This window comes from Euwallacea similis, chromosome 12, assembly GCF_039881205.1.
Source record: "Euwallacea similis isolate ESF13 chromosome 12, ESF131.1, whole genome shotgun sequence".
NCBI lineage: Eukaryota > Metazoa > Arthropoda > Insecta > Coleoptera > Curculionidae > Euwallacea > Euwallacea similis.
The window spans coordinates 4,740,567-4,760,600 of NC_089620.1; the positions used below are offsets into that span (position 1 = coordinate 4,740,567).

The window sequence follows — 20,034 nt, forward strand, 5'->3', positions numbered from 1 at the left end:
TGAATTACTCAAATGACGCTCTCGAGCTTTATCAAACCAAATAACACCAATTGCAACAATGAAATAACCAGCTGCTCCTAATGTAAGGCGAATTACTGCATCGAAAGTTGACAGAGGAGGAGACGGCATTAGAATGCTTAAAACACTATACACAAGATTATTTGTTGCATGAGCAATAGTTACTGGCCAAATCGAGTTGTCTTTTTCAAACAACCAGGTAAACATTATAGACATTGCACAAATATAAAGGGTATAAGCACAAATAGTCGGGAATGTAAAGCCATCCTTCCACAAAGCTGAGCCAGCAACCACATAAGTTGGTATGTGCCATACTGACCAAATAATACCGACAATAATTGCTCTGATATAAAAATTTGATATTTTGCTTTTAAGATTTTTCAAAAGATAGCCACGCCAACCGATCTCTTCACCAAGAGACATAATGATCCACATCACAAAGGTTGATAATAAAACAAATAACATCACTAATGGACTCAAAACTGCACTCAAATCCTTTACACGGTCTAACGTAAAAGACTCTCGGAAAAATGAAAAACCGCAGTAAATTGACAAAAGACCATTGGAAATTAGCATACTTACCAGAATAAGTATAAACCCTAATAGACAGTTTTTTTGGCGAACTAAGTTTAAAAAGATCCCTTACCTTCTGTTTATTATAAATGGTTAGCAAAATTGCAACTGAAGCCGGAACAAATGTTGTTAATAATGTTATGTCTTTGAAAGGTAAGCACCAAGCTATAATGCACGTCAAAAAATATGTAATTACAACAAATAATGTACAATTAATAGTGGTTAAATTCATGCATACGCCTATCAATTCCTTTTCTGCATTATTGATCTTTATTCATAAATTGTCAATAAAATACTTCTTCAGGGATGAATAGAATATTTTTTCTTTTTGAATTGCTATTGATAGTTTAATTTTTATATGTATTCCCTTTCACAACCGTTTGTCATCCCAGTGTCACGTGCTGGGATGACAGTAGGAGAGCTGCTTGCATGACAAGAGGAGGGTACTGGAATGACAAGAGGAAGACACTGGGGTGACATCAACTAAACTTGTCCAAATATGAGCGATGCATTAGTGCCACCAAAACCAAACGAATTAGAAAGTGCATATTGAATTTTATGCTCCTGAGCTTTAAACGGTACAAAATTTAAATCACATCCTTCTGAAGGCTTGTGTAAATTTAAGGTTGGCGGAATAATTCCATTATTTAACGCAAGAATACTGAATATTGCTTCAACGCTCCCTGCAGCACCAAGTAAATGTCCTATAGAAGATTTAGTTGAAGAAACAGGTATTTTATAAACGTAGTCACCGAATAACTGTTTCATTGCTATTACTTCAATTTTATCTCCAAGTGGCGTTGAAGTTCCATGTGCATTGATATACCCTACTTGATTGGGATTAATTTGTGTGCTCTTTAAAGCAAGCTGCATTGCCTTAAATGCGCCTCTTCCTTCTGGATGTGGTGCTGTAATGTGGTGCGCATCTCCTGTGAGTCCGTACCCAACCAGTTCAGCATGTATTTTTGCCCCCCTTTTTTTTGCATGTTCGTATTCCTCCAGCACCAATATACCTGCTCCTTCACCCATGACAAATCCATCGCGTTCTTCATCCCATGGCCTTGAAGCTTCTTTGGGTTTATCATTGAATTTAGTTGATAACGCTTTCATAGATGCAAAACCTGCAATTCCAACTCTACACAGTGCACTTTCTGCTCCACCTGCAATCATAACATCTGCTTCACCAAGTTTTATAGTTCTTGCTGAGTTTATGATTGCATGCGCACCTGTTGCACATGCGGTTACTGCTGAATCGTTTGGACCTGTAAATTCGTATTTAATAGAAATATGGCCAGATATCAAATTTATTAGACTTGCAGGGACAAAAAATGGACTGACACGTCTGGGCCCTTTTTCCTGCATGGTAATAACATTTTCCTGAATTGATGGTAGACCACCTATACCAGAGCCAATAGTCACACCAATACGCTCCCGATTGATATTTTGGCTTTCCAAAATTAATGAATCATCTACTGCCTGAATAGCTGCTGCAATACCGTAATGGATAAAACGATCTGTCCTTTTTGAGTCTTTCTCAGAAATATAATCTAGTGGATTGAAATGGTGCTCAATGTTGTCTGATTGTAACGGCACCTGCCCTGCAATTTTGCAAGCAAGATCAGAAGAGTCAAATCTATCCGTATTGATTGCTTTTATGCCAGACTCACTTTTTATTAGCCTTGACCAAGTGTTGTCAACATCTGCCGCTAGTGGAGTGATTAAACCAACACCAGTGACTACTACTCTTCTGCTCATTTAACACTAACTATTAGCCTTTTTTATTATTAATGTACTCAACTATTTGCTCCATAGTTTCCATTTTTTGTGCGTCTTCATCTGGAATTTCTATTCCAAACTCTTCTTCTGCTGCCATGATGATTTCAACTGCATCTAAGCTGTCTGTACCATGCTCCGAAAGCTTTGAAGAGCTGTTGAATTTCTCTACATCCTTACTAATGTGCTCTAGTATAATCTTTTTCACTTTTTCTTCTATGTCTTCTCTAGTGCTCTTTGCTAGTTCGCTATTCACATTTCTTACCAAAAAAATAACCTATTCTTTGATGTTATAAAAAATTTTTATGTTTGCAATATCTTTTATAACTGGTAAACTACAGTAAAGTTTTCTACTGCCCTAGCTGGCTAGCGTTACGTGCTAAACAATTAACAATTCAAAAATGCTAGACGAAACAACAAAAAATTTGCTTATTGTAGAAGTAAATAAACTCTTACCCGAAAATAGCGAGAATAAGCTTATATCAGCTATGCGTTATATACTCCTTGCTCCTGCAAAACATATACGCTCCTTTTTAGTCGTAGCTTCATCGCGAGTGTTTAACGCGGAAGCTAAAAAAGTAATATCAGTTGCTGCAGCAATTGAATTTGTTCATGCTTACTCTCTAATTCACGATGATTTACCGTGCATGGACAACAGTGATACTCGCAGAAGCCAGCTAAGCTGCCATAAAAAATTTGATGAAGCAACAGCAGTGCTTGCCGGAGATGCACTACTTACTCTGGCTTTTGAGGTATTATCTTCGTTAAATGAGAAACGCTGTGAGATCATAAAAGTTCTTTCTCAGGCAATAGGAATTAGGGGAATGGTGGGAGGACAGGCTTTAGATATTAACAGTGAGCATATAGATTTTAGCCCCCAACCCTCTGTCATGCAAGTAGCGGACACTGGGATCCAGAAGGCTTTGCCTACAAGCATTTCGTGCAAAAAGCCATGCGATGGTGGAGCTGAACATGAAATGGATTCCAGTGTCAGCTACTCGCATGACACCCTTTCTACCTTAAAACTACAACATTCGTACGGCTGTATGTATGACGCTGGAATGACGTCGGGCCAAGCTGATAAAATAAAAGAAATTCATTTGATGAAAACCGCAAAACTATTTGCAGCTTCATGTGAAATAGGTGCTATAATAGGGGATGCTACAGACAAGCAACGTAAAGCGTTATATAACTATGGAATAAATCTAGGGCTTATCTTTCAAGCTAAGGATGATATTGAAGACTACGAACAAGATAAAACAAATAACCTAATGTCTGTGCTTGGTAAAAGTGAAGTAGAGGACTATATAGACGGCCTCTTTAAACAAGGCTTGGATAATTTGAGTGCGCTTTCAGGGGATACTAATTATTTATATGATTTATTGAATCAAGTAAAGAAAGATGGTTAGAAAAATTATATTACAAATGCTTATTTCCGTAGTAACGATTCTCACTTTAACTTCTACTTTTGTGTTTACTATTGTCTATATAAACAAAGGTAAACCGGAAAAAAAAGACAAGCTTTATGAGATAAATGCCACGCATGGTGGTTTGATACAGACGATAGCATATTACCTAGTGAAGCCAATACTTGAATCAGCACTTGACCGCTATATTGAAAAGCATGGGCTGACAGAATATTTAGAAGAAATGACGCAGCAAAAAGAAGAAGATTCAATAAATTTTTATGAAATTACTGAAGGCAGTGGCAGCAAGGCTTTTTGTGGCCTGGAAGTCCTATTGCAAATATATAAAATTTCTAATAATAACTTAGCAACACTCCCTAGCAAAGTTTCTGATGTTACTTTGAAAATAGGTCAAGATAACCTAAAAGAAGTGAGTTTAGGGGTAATAGGTATGAAAGAAGGCGGAGAGCGTGTAGTTACTATTGCCAATGATAACAAAATGAATTTTAATTCTTATTACGTCAAACTGATCGAAGTAAAGGATAAATATCCCGACTCAGTAAATAATCTGATGGTTTTTAATGACTTAATTAACAAGACTGGAAAACAAGTAAGGTGCGGTGATGAGATATCGGTTAAATATAGCGTAAAGGAGCATAATGGAGAATATATAGCCAAAGATCAAACAGTGCAATTTAGGGTTGGCGATAAAAAAATACCACTTGCTATAGAGCTTGGAGTTGTGGGAATGAGAGCTGGTAATAAAAGAACTATTCTTTCTCCGCCTGACCTTTTGACTATTACTGACGATATGTTAATAAAAGACATAGATTATGATGAAGAAAATATCTCAATAATTGACTTAAGCTTAGATGTTAAGCAAGAGGTCGCAGCACACCATTCTACTATTGAAAAACAGCCTAAAGAATATAGCTGAAATTTTAGGTCTACTGGCTGACCTTCTGAACACTTTCTATACTACTTAAAGTAGGCTTTTCGTTTTTTCTAAAGTATAAACTTAGATAAATCCAACTGCTTCGAAATTGACTCAAGTTTATCTTTCACATACTTGCTGTCTATAATGAATTCTTCGCTATTTTTCTCAGAAGCAATGAAACTTATTTCATCTAAAAGCTTCTCCATGACAGTGTGAAGCCTTCTTGCACCTATATTTTCCACTTGCCTATTAACTGTAAACGCTATTTCAGCTATGGTTTTTATACCATCATCAGTGAACTTAAGCGTCACATTTTCTGTTTTCATTAAAGCTATGTACTGCTTTAACAAACTAGATTCTGGTTCCTTTAATATTCTTATTAAATCCTCTTGAGTAAGTGCCTTAAGTTCTACCCTGATCGGTAATCTGCCCTGCAATTCCGGTAAGAGGTCAGATGGTTTAGACTGATGAAAAGCACCAGATGCAATAAATAATATATAGTCTGTTTTTACATGGCCATACTTAGTTGTAACAGTTGTTCCTTCAAGTAATGGTAACAGATCGCGTTGCACTCCTTCTCTGTTTACTTCACCTTTTACTTCTGTACGCGCTGCAATTTTGTCTATTTCATCCAAAAATACTATACCGTCATTACTAACAAGATCAATGGCTTCTTTGATTATCTTATCTTCATCCATTAGCCTTTCACTTTCTTCATTAATTAATATTTCACGCGCTTCTTTTACCTTCACCGTAATAGTTTTTGTTTTTTTGCTCCCGTTAAACACCTTGCCCATTATTTCTGTTACATTCATCACACCAACTTGCCCACCTGGCATGCCTGGTATATCGAAAGTAGGTAACATACTCTTGCTCTCTCTGACGTTAATAGAAACTTCTCCGTCCTCAAACTCTTTATTCCTCAACCTTTCTCTAAAAATTTTTTTACTCTCTTCGGTTGCATCTTCGCCTACCATAGAGTTTACTATTGTTTTCTCAGCTAAAATTAAAGCCTTTTTAGCTAAGGCTTTACGGGCTTTCTCTTTAACTAAAACTATTGCTGCATCAACTAAATCACGTATTATCGAATCAACGTCACGTCCAACGTATCCTATTTCAGTAAACTTCGTTGCCTCAATTTTTATAAACGGTGCACCGGCAAGTTTTGCTAAGCGGCGAGCTATTTCAGTTTTACCAACCCCTGTATGACCGATCATCAATATATTCTTAGGTATGATTTCATCACGCAATGGAAATGGAACCTGATTGCGACGCCAACGATTTCTGAGCGCAATAGCAACAGCACGCTTTGCATCATCCTGTCCGATTATGAATCTGTCCAATTCTTTAACTATCTTCTGTGGTGGCAGGTCATCTAACAAAACTTGAGTACTGTCATTAACTTGAACATCGCTGTCATTTGAATCAAAACCACTCTTAGTATCTTTATAGAGGTCATTTTTTTCATCGTAGGTGTCACTACTACAAGACCGTCCTTCTGAAAGGGTTATAGGCTGATTGGAAAAATTGGTGCATAAAGTTTTTTGCTTGGAAGACATATCACTCCTCTATTTTTTCAATAATCACATTATGATTTGTATAAACACATATATCAGCAGCTATCTTCATAGCCTTTTTCGCAATTTCCTCTATTGATATTCCTTTAATGTCAATTAAAGCTCTTGCTGCAGATAGAGCAAAATTTCCCCCAGAGCCAATAGCTGCGATTCCATCTTCAGGTTCAAGAACATCACCTGTTCCCGTAATTACTAATGAAATAGATTTATCTGCAACAATCATCATAGCCTCTAATTTTCTTAGATATTTATCCATTCTCCAGTCTTTTGCAAGTTCAACACATGCCCTCATTAATTGCCCTGGGTGCTTGTCAAGTTTAGATTCTAATCTTTCAAAAAGAGTAAATGCGTCGGCTGTTGCCCCGGCAAATCCAGCAATTACGGAATCACCAGAAAGACGCCTAACTTTTTTTGCTCCAGATTTTATAACAGTGTGGCCCAGTGAAACCTGTCCATCACCTATTACTACTACGCTTTTATCTTTTCTAATTGACAGTATAGTAGTTCCATACATTTTATTGTTATCGTGTTGAATCATTTTTCTATCACTTTAAATAAGAATCCCATTATACTTTAATCTTTAGTCAAATTTGCTAAATATGTTTAATTATAGCTTATAATATAATACCTTCCTTATAACATTTAAAGTGTAGATGCAAAACATAATTCACCCAGATTTGGAAAAAAGTATAAATAATTGGTTCGAAGCAAAATTTAATGGCCTTACATCGCCATTTTATAGCTCTATAGATCTTAGAAACTCCAGCTACAAAATTGCCCCAGTGGACGCTAATTTATTTCCTGCAGGATTCAATAACTTAAGTGAAGAATCAAAAACAATGGCAGCAAGATTGATAAAAAGCTACTTTAAAAGACACCAATACAAAAAGGTTCTTATAATACCGGAAAATTATACACGCAATAAAATGTATATAGAAAACGTATTTGTTATAGAGAAAGTACTGCAACTCGCAGGTTTTGAAACTAGAATTGGCCTTTTACATAATGAAGTATACAATTTAATAGAACAGTATGAAACTGTTGTGAAAGAAAACTCTCTGCTAAAGACAACTTCAGGATTTGTGCCTGATGTTATTATACTGAACCATGATATGACAAGCCACATTCCAGACACGCTGAAAGACGTAAAGCAAGATATAGTACCAAGCCCACTATACGGTTGGCATAGCAGGCAGAAATTTAAGTATTTTGAAATCTATCAAGAATTAGCATCTGAGTTTTGTGGCGAATTTAAAATAGACCCATGGCTAATTTCTGTGCTTACAGAGAGCTGTGATGGAGTTGATTTTGATGATGATTTGTCACTAGGAGCAGTAGCAACTAAAGTTGACCAAATATTATCTCTAGTGCAAAAAAAATATGAGGAATATGAAATAAAAACACAACCTTACGTTTTTATCAAAGCAAGCAATGGCACATATGGGATGGGCATTATAACAGCAACAAGTGGAGAGGAAATATTAAACCTCAATAAAAAAAAGCGTCATAAAATGAAAAAGATAAAAGAAGGAATAGCAATCAATAGCGTTATTATACAAGAAGGTGTACCAACCATTGACATGTTTAAAAGCAGTTCTGCAGAACCGCTAATATACTATATAGGAGATACTCCAACATGTTACTTATACCGATGTAATAGCAGAAAAGATGTATATTCTAGCTTGAATGCCACTGACTGTGAGTTTCATGATGTTAGCCAGGTTGTGGAAGGTAAAATTCTGTCACTTTGGAGTATTGTTAGCAAATTAGCAGTACTAGCGTTGGCAGTAGAAATAAAATCTTTTCACCTCTAATCCTTACATTCCCACAGCGTTACCATCGGGCAGATCATTACCATCATTACCGTGCTGAATATGGTTATGGCCAGCACTATCAAGTTCAGTGGAAGGATCATCATTGACAGGTTGTTGAAACAATTTGTCAAGCTGAACTGCCAGAAATACTGCACTATATATTATGCTGACTGTTACGCTTGAGTTGAAATTATAGATTATACCACTACCCAAGTTTATTGGTATAGTTGGAGTCTCTATCCTTCTTAATATGAAGTTTAATAAACCTAACGACAAAGTTAATGTGCTGATAATAAGGTCCTGCTTACACTTAGCAGACTTTTCAGGATCCTTATTATCTAGGTATTTTCTCCATGAATAATAGTAACTTATAGGTTCCGAAATAAACAGAAATAGGATCGTTGATGTTAAGTGAATGTGACTTATTACGTCTGCATTACTCCTAGTAAAAAAATAGATGACTTTCAACATCATCAATGCTTCTATGATGCTGCTTGCAAGATTAGCCGATTTACCCACAATTTTTGCCAGCTCTTTTTTACTCTCAGGGTTTCTGTAATCCTTAATTAGATCCTGTAGAGTAAATGCAGAATGGGCAATGTATAGAATAGATGTCGGAAACTTTACTAGTCGAGCAACATTCCGTATAAGAAAGATATTGGATCTATTATTGTCAATGAACTCGCAGCAAAATTGCAGTGAAATCTTACACAATAGGGCTGTTAAACCTGTTGTGATGCAGATTACCTTCCTGAAATCATGATCATAAATATCATGCACCTTTTGTGCGAGTATGTTAGATTTCTTTTTTAGCTTGTTTGGCATGAAATAGTTAATAACTTTCTGTTATTCTATCACATAAAATCCTAAAAGAAAAGCCGTATAAATCAGGACTTTAAGGGAGATTTATGCACAAATCGGCTAAGCATTTTATAAACAAGGGATCGGTACTGAGAGTTGGCACACGAAAATAATATCCACCCTTGATAATTGCTTTATATTCTACATCAAGTTCCACAAGTGTTTCTGAATGCTCAGAAACAAAAGACATAGGTGATAGAACTACAGGTACACCATCAGCTTTTGCGCGTAATAGCTCACTTCCAGTGCTTGGCTCTAGCCATTTTACAGGACCTATCTTACTCTGATAACATATTGACCAATCTAAGTTATTGATAGCTAACTTTTCTACTATTAACTCTACGCTTCTTTCTACCTGTGAAGCGTAAGGGTCGCCTTTTTTAATAATACTAAGAGGTAAGCTATGGGCTGAAAATAGGACTCTTGGCTTATCGATTCTGCTGGCTAATTTGTAATGCTTAGCTATTAAATTAGCGTGAGCTTTAATAAAGTCTTCGTTATTATAATAATGGTGAATTATTTTTATATTGCACTTTAGACCATGGTTTTTAGCATTTTTTTGCCAATTTTCGATGGATGATAAAGTTGTGGTAGTTGAATATTGAGGGTATAGTGGCAGCAAAATTACTTCATCAGGATCAAATTGTTTTACACTTTTAATAACTTCGTCAGCAAATGGATGCCAATAGCGCATGCAGATGAATACTTTTGTTAGTTTTGCAGCGCGTGACGCTGGAATCCAGTTTTTTTTTCTAGATCCCAGTGTCTGGGCACTGGGATGACAAAAGACAGGTTTGTTAAGTTCTTGTTCAAGCGCTTCAGCTTGCATTTTTGTATTCTCCAGAATTGGCGATTTACCTCCAATTTCCTCGTATATTTTTTGTGCAGTATTTTCTCGTTTTGCAGATATAAACTTTGCTAAAAGAAACCGAAAAGGGTTTGGTAGACTTATTATTCTTCTATCATAAAAAAGGTTGAATAAAAAAGGACGGACCGCATTCAGTGAGTCAGGTCCACCAAGGTTAAATAAAATGACAGCCTTTTTCATTTGGTCTTTTGCAAATAATTGTTAAAACTACAAGGTTACTTTTTGCCGTCGTTCCAGCGCGTGATGCACAACAACATTGTGATTTGAGGGCTATTTCTACTAAGATGGTGTCATCCCAGTGCTCCGACACTGGGATCCAGGATTTTACTAAATTGGTAAGTATAAAAGTGTTATGTGAAAACAACGTCCTCGATGAAATTGTGTGAAAGTGCTGTATTCCAGACTGGAATGACAAAATAGAATACACTTAAATAACAGAAAAGAGGCACATTCAGGCTCCGCAACAAGTTTCTTTTGGGGTGCCTATAAACTCATCAAATTTAGTTATAGGCACTAAATTTCTTACACTTGCATACAATAAATGACCTGATCTCTGCAGGTTACTCTTGGTGAATGTGAAGCTCCAATCGAAAAACGTATCGACAAGAAGACTTGGCACTACTTCAAGAAGTTCAACAGCAGCTAAAGATAGCATTATACAACTTTGCAGGACCTTCAAAAGAACCTTTAGAGGGAAAAGTAAAACTTTAACGAAAAGAGAGGTGCTACTTGTTTCATCCAGTAGTCGCCCTGAGTTAGGCGAATTATACTCGGTGTGTTTTCTATTTTGATCAAAGATAGGAAATTTTATAGTATCTTTCTTAAATTCCGCGTCTATTTCTCCTCTACTATGGTTGGTGATTTTTTCCATTAACTTCTCACGCACATGCCAAGTTCTTACAACAAAACATGTAGCAACCATCAACGCAGCGCATATAAGTGCGCATTGCATGAGGCTCATACTGCCTAGCATAGCTGGCAGCGCAAAACAAACAAATGGCACTATGATAGCCATTTCAAGCAATGGAATAGTATTCCTTTTCATTGCAAAGGCAGCAGTATCTCTTAAAAATTTGTGTTGCTGGTTAAAGTTTTTTTCTTTTTGCTCTATTTCTTGTGTAGCAAAATTGCCATCTGTATCCTCAGCAAGTGCAAGCTTGGAAGCCTGTATGTTGTTACATCTTTCAATATTTTCCTTTTGTTGTACATGAGCAGATGAAGTGCATTTATATATGCTATATTCCAAATAACTTAAAAAGGCCAAATTAAAAGTTAAAAATCCTTTTGTTCCACAAAAAAGTGATGACTTAAAGTTACTTACTAATTTTTTAGTAGTAGATTTAGCTTGTTTTTTAGTGGTAGGCTCAGCTTGTTTAGTAGTGTTATTTTTACAACATTCACCCATACAATACCTCCTTGATGGTTTATTCTTAACTATAAATAAAAAACTACTTTTATCAAATCAAAATTTGCAATAAAATGAATCCATAAATATACAATCTTATATAAGGAAATAATATGGCAATTGAGAAGACACTTTCGATATTAAAACCTGATGCAGTAAAAAATAATATTACAGGCAATATAAATTCCTACATCGAACAATCTGGGCTGAAAATCACAGCACAAAAAATGATGTTACTAACAAAAAAACAAGCAGAGCTGTTTTATGAAATTCATAAAGATAGGCCTTTTTTTGGGGAATTAGTAGAGTTTATGACCTCTGGTTCTGTGGTAGTTCAAGTTTTAGTTGGTGAAAATGCAGTAAGTAAATACAGACAAATCATGGGAGCTACCAATCCAAAGCAGGCAGATAAAGGCACAATCAGGGGTGATTTTGCTGATGATATTAGTGAAAATAGAGTTCACGGCTCAGATAGTCTAGAAAATGCTCGTAAGGAGATAGCTTTCTTTTTTGCTGAATGTGAGTTGGTGTAGTCAACTCAGATTGGCGTCATCCAAGTAGCTGACAACATAGAAACGAAAAAACTTCCTTGACAAACCTCGCCAGCCCCCTTATCATGAAACTGAAGCTATTTATTTATCTTCGCAATCTCTGCAGTGGATTAATGACAAGAAACTTAATGTATTTGGCGTAAATCATGCTTAATTTTTTGCACTATGTGCACCTCATGTCTTTATAAAACTTTTAGGTTTCTACCTATACAAGCCGAAACGCGCTTATAAAGCGTTTAAGACAGTAAAAGACGTCAAATAGACAAGGGAGAATTTGAATGCTAGCTACTACGGGGTTTCTTTGCCTTTTTTCCTGCTTAGTAAATTTCTTAAACACTTGCGGTGTAGGTTAGTTGCAAGTTAAAAGCAGCTAAATCGCTCTTAATCAAGCGTTTTAGAATAAAAAAAACGCCGATATTTTAGTACATAGTAAATAGCCAACCACCACGGGGCTTCTTTTGCCTTTTTTTTATTTGGTAAATTTCTTAATATTTATAGCTAAAGTAATTTAAAAGTCCGTGAAGGGTGTCATGCCAGTGCTTGACACTGGCATCCAGTTTTCCATATAATCTCATCAAAAATGTTTATTTTCTAGCTACTTTTATACTTATCAACCCAGTATGCTTACTTACAATTAAAATTTCTGGATCCCAGTGTCTGGGCACTGGGATGACAGCTAGCCTGACAACCGTCATCCCGCTACTTGTTAGCGGCCGAGATACCGCGAATGAATCGCGGTATGACGGTTCGCGGCAGTATGACGTAGAGCTCACGTTAGCTATACTTTTATGCTTACAAACTTAATAAAATTCCTGGATCCCAGTGTCTGGGCACTGGGATGACAAAGGAGAGCTACTCGGATGATACCTTTTTCTACTTAGTTTGGGTTATGCAAGAAGTCTATTATAATCAGGCTTTAAGTGTGCGGAAGTAATTTTTTGCGTTAGAGTAAAAAATTTTTTCTATAGCTAATCAAAGTGGATCAAGAGAAACTTACCACTTTCTTTACAAAGGGTTTGATGTTACCATTTGACTGCCTATTCTGAATTTATTGAATGAACGTTAACATAAAGAATCTAGTTCATGCTTTCTCTAAATTGCCAAGTTTAGGGCCATCATCATCACGCAGGTTAGTTATACATTTACTTCAAAACAAAGAAAAAGTTATGCTACCACTTGCATCTTTGATTAAAGAGCTAGCAGATCTTATAATAGAGTGTGAAGTTTGCGGAAATCTAGATACTAAATCACCTTGTTCTATTTGTACTAACCCAAAACGTGACACTAAGTTACTGTGTGTAGTAGAAGAATTGGGAGATTTATGGGCGTTTGAAAAAGGAAATATATATTCAGGTTTATACCATGTTTTGGGGGGCAGATTGTCTGCGATAAATGGCATAGGTCCAAAAGAACTCAACCTTGATACTATTCTGAAAAGAGTGACAGAGTCTAAAATTGAAGAGATAATTATCGCAATTAATCCGACATTAGAGGGTCAAGTTACTGCACAATATATAATTGAATTGCTAAAAAATTTGGATGTGAAAATATCACGTCTTGCTTGCGGCATACCAATGGGCGGAGAAATTGACTATCTTGATGAAGGAACGCTGAGGATAGCACTTACTTCAAGACAAGAATATGAGTTAAATATAAAATAAGACATGTGCTTAAAAAAACTTATATCGCTAATAACATTCAAAAAGAAAGGAATAGCGCCACCACTTAAAGTGGTGGCTTGGAAAAATGACCGCCTAAACTATAAGCAATTTACGAATAAGTTCAGCACTATAGTAAAAACGATGGATCAGTCTTTTACAATAATATCTTTGGAAGGATATAGTGGATGGGGCAAGACGTTTTTTTTGAAAGAATGGGTAAAAGAGTTAAAACAGCAAAATGAAATTGCAGCTTATTATAGCGCATGGGATATCAATGCATTGGACCAACCACTTCCTTCTTTTTTAAATTTTCTATTTGAAGATTTATTTGCATCGTATGAAGTAAAAAGAAGCGTTATACAACAGTTCAAGAACATAAACCAAGAGCTATTTTCTCTAAACACACTAGGAAAGCTGATCAGTAAATCTCCACTTGCTATGCTTTCAGTATTTCTTGATGCTGCAAAAGAGGCTGATAAAAAAGACATAGGTTTTGTCTTGAGTGAATTAAGTCTTCTCCAAAGAAGAAAAGAGAGTACTAGAGATTTTAAAACACAGTTAGCGGATGTGGTTAATAAAATCAGAAAAGACAAAAACATTTATATAATGGTGGATAATCTTGATGTGTGCCGTCCTAAATTCGTTGTCGATTTTTTGGAATCTATAAAGTATATGCTTGATGTGGAGGGGCTGGTTTTCATTATTCCTGTAAGTAAAGATAAGAGTAATGTACAAAGAGCAATCAGCACAATACTTGGACCAAATTTTGACCTAAAATCTTTTACTGATCTCTCTTTACATTTGCCAAAACAACCGATAGAAAAATTTACAAAAGAACTATTTGAAAATATTAAATTACCGAAAAAATCAAAAAGTTTAATTATAGATAGTTTTATATTTTATGCAGAAAGTCTATTGCTATCGCTGAAAACAATAGAATACTGCGTGAAAAAAATAAAACTATGTCTTCTGAATTATGTAAAGGAGGAATTACCTGATCCGAATTTGTTTTCATTTTTGGTAATACTGCAATCGATAAATATTGATATATATGAGGAATTAGGTTTTTCATATCAAACAGCATTGGAAAAAATTGAAAGTGGATATAAATCTTTAGTTCTAAATGGTCAAGAAGAATGGGAAAAACTTAAAACCTCTCTAGAAACTGCTTTTGCAGAGAGGGAGTCAAAAATTAACAAAGCTATAAAGGATATACTATTTTGAAAAGATAGGGAGTGTTAAATAAACTGTGTCAAACCGAAAAACAAAGTAATAATTGATATAAAAAAATGGAGGTTTGACATGAGTCAAAAAATAGCAAATAGAACTAACGGATTGGTAGATTACAAAGAACTAGAATCAAATATTTTATCATCTATCAGAGAAGGTAAACCGCTAACAGGAAGGGGTGGAGCATTAACACCATTGATAAAAAGGCTGTTGGAGGCAAGCTTGGAAGGTGAAATAGAAAATCACTTATCAAATGAAGATGAAGAAATGCGAAGACTTTGCGCACAAGTGCAGGGTCGTTTGAGCTTTTAACGCCAAGAGATAGAGAAGGAAGTTTTGAACCGCAAATAGTCAGAAAAAGACAAACAAGCCTACATCCAGAGCTTGAAGCAAAGGTATTAAGTACATTTGCCAGTGGTATGGGCTATAGAGATATAGCGTCACATGTCGAGGAAATTTATGATCACAAAATATCGGCAGCAGAGATATCCAGCATTACTGATAAACTGCTACCAGTAATCAATGAATGGCGCAACCGTCCGCTGTAAGCGATTTATCCAATAGTTTTTATGGATGGAATGTTCTTTAAAGTGAAAGAAGATGGACGTTGTGTAAGTAAATGTATGTACAATATATTAGGTATAGACCAGAATGGCAGAAAAGAAGTTTTGGGCTTTTATTTAGCTGAAAGCGAAGGAGCTAACTTCTGGTTAGGGGTGCTAAATGACCTCAAAGAAAGAGGGGTAGAAGATGTTCTAATTGCATGTGTTGATGGTCTAAAAAGCTTTCCTACAGCAATAAACAGCGTATTTCCTAACGCAGAGGTACAGCTATGTATCGTGCATCAAATAAGGAATTTACTAAAATATGTATCGAGCAAAGATGTAAAAGTTTTCATGAATGATTTGAAAAAAATATATCGTGCTACAAGTAGAGAAATTGCTGAGAATTACTTACTTGAGCTGGAAGAAAAATGGGGAGAAAAGTATCCATTGGTTGTAAAATCGTGGCAGAACAATTGGGAAAATTTGTCTGGTTATTTCAAGTATTCTGGCCCTGTTAGAAGCCTAATTTATACTACCAACCCAATTGAGGGGTTGCATAGACAGATCAGAAAATTCACTAAAACTAAGGGTTCATTTACCAGCACAAATGCCTTGTATAAACAGGTATATTGTGCTATAAAGAAAGCAGAGGAAAAATGGACTATGCCTGTACATGACTGGGCGTTAACCATCTCTCAGCTTGATATTTTCTTTCCTGGTAGATTGAAAATTGAGTTGAATTAAAAATGCGGTTTGACACACTTTATTTAACACTCCCACATGTTTTTAAATTTTTGCCAAAATCCTGATTTATTATCATTAACCTTTGTAAATGTTATATTTAAACTGTATTTCGGATCATTTGGCACGTCGTATTTTATGCTAAATGTTGAAACTTTATCGTTATTGTAAATATGCACATCATCATATGATAGCTTCGTTGTGTAACACTTTACATGCTGTTGCTTATCATACACTAAATTGCCTGACTCCCTTTCTAGTTCCACAAATTTCGTTTTTTTCTGACATTCCTTTATTTTTATTAAATCCTTATCTAGTGATATTGAAACTGGCAGCGTACTTCCAGCATATTCTTTAGCTAAAAGTTCACTTCGAGGATACATTTTTATTTCCCTTCCAAAATGTGAGTCTATAAAATTATTACTCCAAAATTTATCGCCAGAATGCACGTACTCATCAGTAGCATACGGTACCCCACCATAACTGCATTGAACTTTGTAATCTCCAACACCATTGTTTTGAAAAAAATCATGAACGGCAGTGTAGCTACCGGCAGCATCATTTGTATAATCCATTACTTTATTCCTTAAACTTTTGGTTTATTATATCATAATCATTATGCCAGTCAATCAAAAAAGCTCTCTCTTGCTGTTTTTAGAACTGATTTTAAGCAAGTGCTTTTGATTAGTTGGGAGCATATTTATAAGACTGTGACATTCGTGCCTCCCAGTTTTTCACATACTGCTGAATCAATTCAGGATAATCTGTAATAATTAATAAATTTTCAGCATTTCCTTTTTTAGCTGTCTTACTCAGGTTAAACGACCCTGTGATAACTTTTTGATTATCAACAATCATTATCTTATTATGAGCAATTTTTGGCTTATCATCGATCCAAACTGGTACTCCACCTGAAAATAATTCATTTATAACACTATATTTTGAGTAGAGTTGCGATTTATCTAAGATGACTTTAACATCAACGCCACGTTCTTTAGCATTGATCAAAGATTTTGCAATTGTTTCAAGAGTAAATGTATATTCTTGAACTAGGATAGATTTTTTAGACTGATCTATTACACTGATTATCGGCACAGCACAATCTTCTCCAGGTGAAAAGCAAACCGTAGCTTTTGGGCAGGGCGAAAATATAAAACCCGCATAGTAATACAGAGAAAAACACATTAATAAGAATAAAAAGTGAAAAAGCCTCACAATAACCCACCCCAGGATATATGGCGATAGGCTACATTATAGTTTAATCACCTGTCAATAGACTTTTTGCATAGCTTTTGGCAGCACGTTAACAGCTGTCAGAAACGAAAAACTTCCTTGACACCCTTCGCCAGCCCCCTTATCATGAAACTGAAGCTATTGTATTTGCTTTCGCCAATCTGCAGATTAAAAGGTAAGGATTACTTAATGTATCGGCGTCTTATGTTCAATTTTTTGCAGTATATAGATACTGTATGTCTTTACAAGACTTCATCTACATCTAGATTTTTATCTAAATAAGCTGAACGCGCTTATAAAGCGTTACAAGACATCAAAAAATGCCAATACTCGACAGAGATAGTAAAAGACTAGCTAACTCGGGGATTCTTTGTCTTTTTTTCTGCTTAGTAAATTTCTTAAACATTTGCAGTGTAGGTTAGTTGCAATTAAAAGCAGCTGAATTTCGCTTGTCAAGCGTTTAAAACATAAAAAACGCCAATATTTTAAAGCGGATAATAACCCCAGGGCTTCTTTTGCCTTTTTTTTCATTTGGTAAATTTCTTAACGTTTGTAGCTAAAAGAGCCCAAGAGAGGTCAGTGCTCCTTTTTTTGTCATCCAAGTAGCCTCCTATGGTGTCATCCCAGTGCCCAGACACTGGGATCCAGTTGAGCTATTTCAACAAAAATACTGCATTTTGAGATGAACGTTTATTTTCACCAGATTATTTACAAGTATAACAATTAAAGTCTGGATTCCAGTGTCAAGCACTGGAATGACACCGTCTTGGATGGAAACCAGTGTCGGCTACTCGGATGACATCATAGGGGCGCTGGAGTGACAACCGTCATCCCGCTACGTGTTAGCGGGATCTAGAGATACCGCGAAGGGATACTGCGAATGAATCGCGGTATGACGGGCATGACGATAAGGTTTATACCTTGTCATCCCAGTGCTTGACACTGGGATCCAGCTTTCTTTATAAATTCACCAAAAGTGCTTCATTCTATAACGCAAAACCCATACTCACCAAATCCAATGCATTACTTGCAATTAAGTTTCCTGGATCCCAGTGTCTGGGCACTGGGATGACACCATCATAAAGGAATCAGTGTCAGCTACTTTCATGACACCATTCTTTTTCCTGGATCCAAGTAGTCGAGCTACTTGGATGACAGCTAGCCTGACAATCGTCATCCCGCTACTTGTTAGCGGATGAGATACCGCGGCGGTATGACGGTTCGTGGCGGTATAATGAAGCTTGAAAGCGGATCACCTTTCACGACCCGTGTTTACTTCATTCACTTTAGGAGTATTAACAGGCGTTATTGCCGGGTTCTCAAGCTTTGTTGCCTGCTTCAAACCCTCGCTTACACTTTTGTCCTTTGAAATTTCATCAAGCTGCTTACTCTTTTGTTGCTCTTCGTTATTTGACGTATCTCTTTGAGCATCTTCTTTCATGCCACGAGCATTCTCTACATCCTTTTCACCTTTACCTAAAAATTTTTCTAATATTTTCTTAACAAAGCGCTTCAGAAGACTCAAAAACCCTTCTTCTTTTTGATTTTCTTGTGGTTGAGGCGTGGTATCTTTTTTGTCCGGCTCAGTGTTGAGCTTCTCTTTTATAGAACTCTTGCTCACTGAGGGATTAACGGTTTGTGAATCGTGCTCTGATGCTGTTTGCACAGAAGCTTCAGTAGTCTTTTTTTGTGTATTATGTTCAAGGTCTTTAACTGCTGTTGTAGTTTTTCTCGGAGTGTCTTGGAGTTTTTTGTCACTTTTTGGCTCTGCAACTTTTTCATTTGTGAAGATGCCCTTCCCTTTATATTGTTGGTCAAGCTCAGCAATTCTTTCAAAATCTTGACGTACTTTTTCATCTGCACGTCCTTTTTGACTTTCAAATTTCTGACTCAATTCTGCAACGTTTTTCATTTTGTTCTCAAGCTCCTTACTTTTCACAGCTTTTAGAGCCTCTGTTCCTTTTGCGATATAATTAACCTTCTCTTCTAAGAAACTCTTTCTGCTAGTAGCTCTTTTTTAATCAAGACATAACCAAATTCACTAGCTTTCTTGCTTAGAGTCTTCACTATTTTTTCCTTATATAACTTTTCATAGTAATCAATGCCCTTCTCTACATATTCCTGTCCATACTTTAGCATACTATAAAAAATGCACGCCAATTTCCTAGCCGTAGCGGTAATCGCTTTCGGTGCTCCTAGTCGTTTTTTTAACCTTCTGCAATATGCACCAATCCCACCGTTGCTTCTTGACACACACTGGGCAGCCATCCTAAAAGCATTTGCAGCACGAGCAATAACTTTGCGAGTTCTCGTCCCAAATACTTTTTCCCCTGTAACTTTATTAGCAGGACTTAGCCCCAACCAAGAAGTAAAGTGCTTCTCTGATGGCCATTTATCGTGGTTCAAACCAACTTCTGAGATAATTGTTTGTATAGTTAGCACATCAAGCCCAGGAACTTTAGTAAAATCAATACCGGTTACTCTATACAGTTCTTCGTGTAAAGGAAAGTCTGGTCTGTTTTTTGAAAACCTATTCTTTATTTTGCTGCATCGCTTATTCTCGTCAGATTTTGTTTCAAATGTTTTGTAATATTGTTCGATGCTTTTGTCGCATTCTGCTATTTTTTCCTGATAAATATTATACAATTCAAATTCTTGCTTTAACACAAATAAGAGTTCCTTTCTGTAGTCGCCTTTTAGCGCTTTTGCCATGGTAGATCTATCATTTCTTATCCGTACATCTCTCAATTCTGATAATTTTTCAGGATTCCTTTCACCTTCAATTATTGCTTTGATAATTTGCATACCGGTCACTCCAGTAATATCACTTATGACTTTGTG

General features: G+C 36.1%; 3 protein-coding genes across 3 annotated transcripts; all 3 read right to left on the bottom strand.

Moving 5' to 3' along the window:
* Positions 1 to 1,074: 1,074 nt before the first annotated feature.
* On the bottom strand, positions 1,075 to 2,885 carry LOC136412484 (3-oxoacyl-[acyl-carrier-protein] synthase 2-like). Its single transcript, XM_066395552.1, has 3 exons — positions 2,866 to 2,885; positions 2,385 to 2,624; positions 1,075 to 2,338 (listed from the first exon to the last, which is right to left on the bottom strand). Exons 1-3 carry the CDS (start codon positions 2,883 to 2,885, stop codon positions 1,075 to 1,077), a joined length of 1,524 nt encoding a protein of 507 aa, XP_066251649.1.
* Positions 2,886 to 4,775: 1,890 nt separating this feature from the next.
* Positions 4,776 to 6,266, bottom strand: LOC136412485 (ATP-dependent protease ATPase subunit HslU-like). Its single transcript, XM_066395553.1, has one exon. The coding sequence runs from the start codon at positions 6,264 to 6,266 to the stop codon at positions 4,776 to 4,778; it is 1,491 nt and encodes a 496-aa protein (XP_066251650.1).
* Positions 6,267 to 18,445: 12,179 nt separating this feature from the next.
* Positions 18,446 to 19,105, bottom strand: LOC136412486 (uncharacterized). The gene has a single exon (XM_066395554.1). It carries the CDS (start codon positions 19,103 to 19,105, stop codon positions 18,446 to 18,448), a length of 660 nt encoding a protein of 219 aa, XP_066251651.1.
* Positions 19,106 to 20,034: the final 929 nt, after the last annotated feature.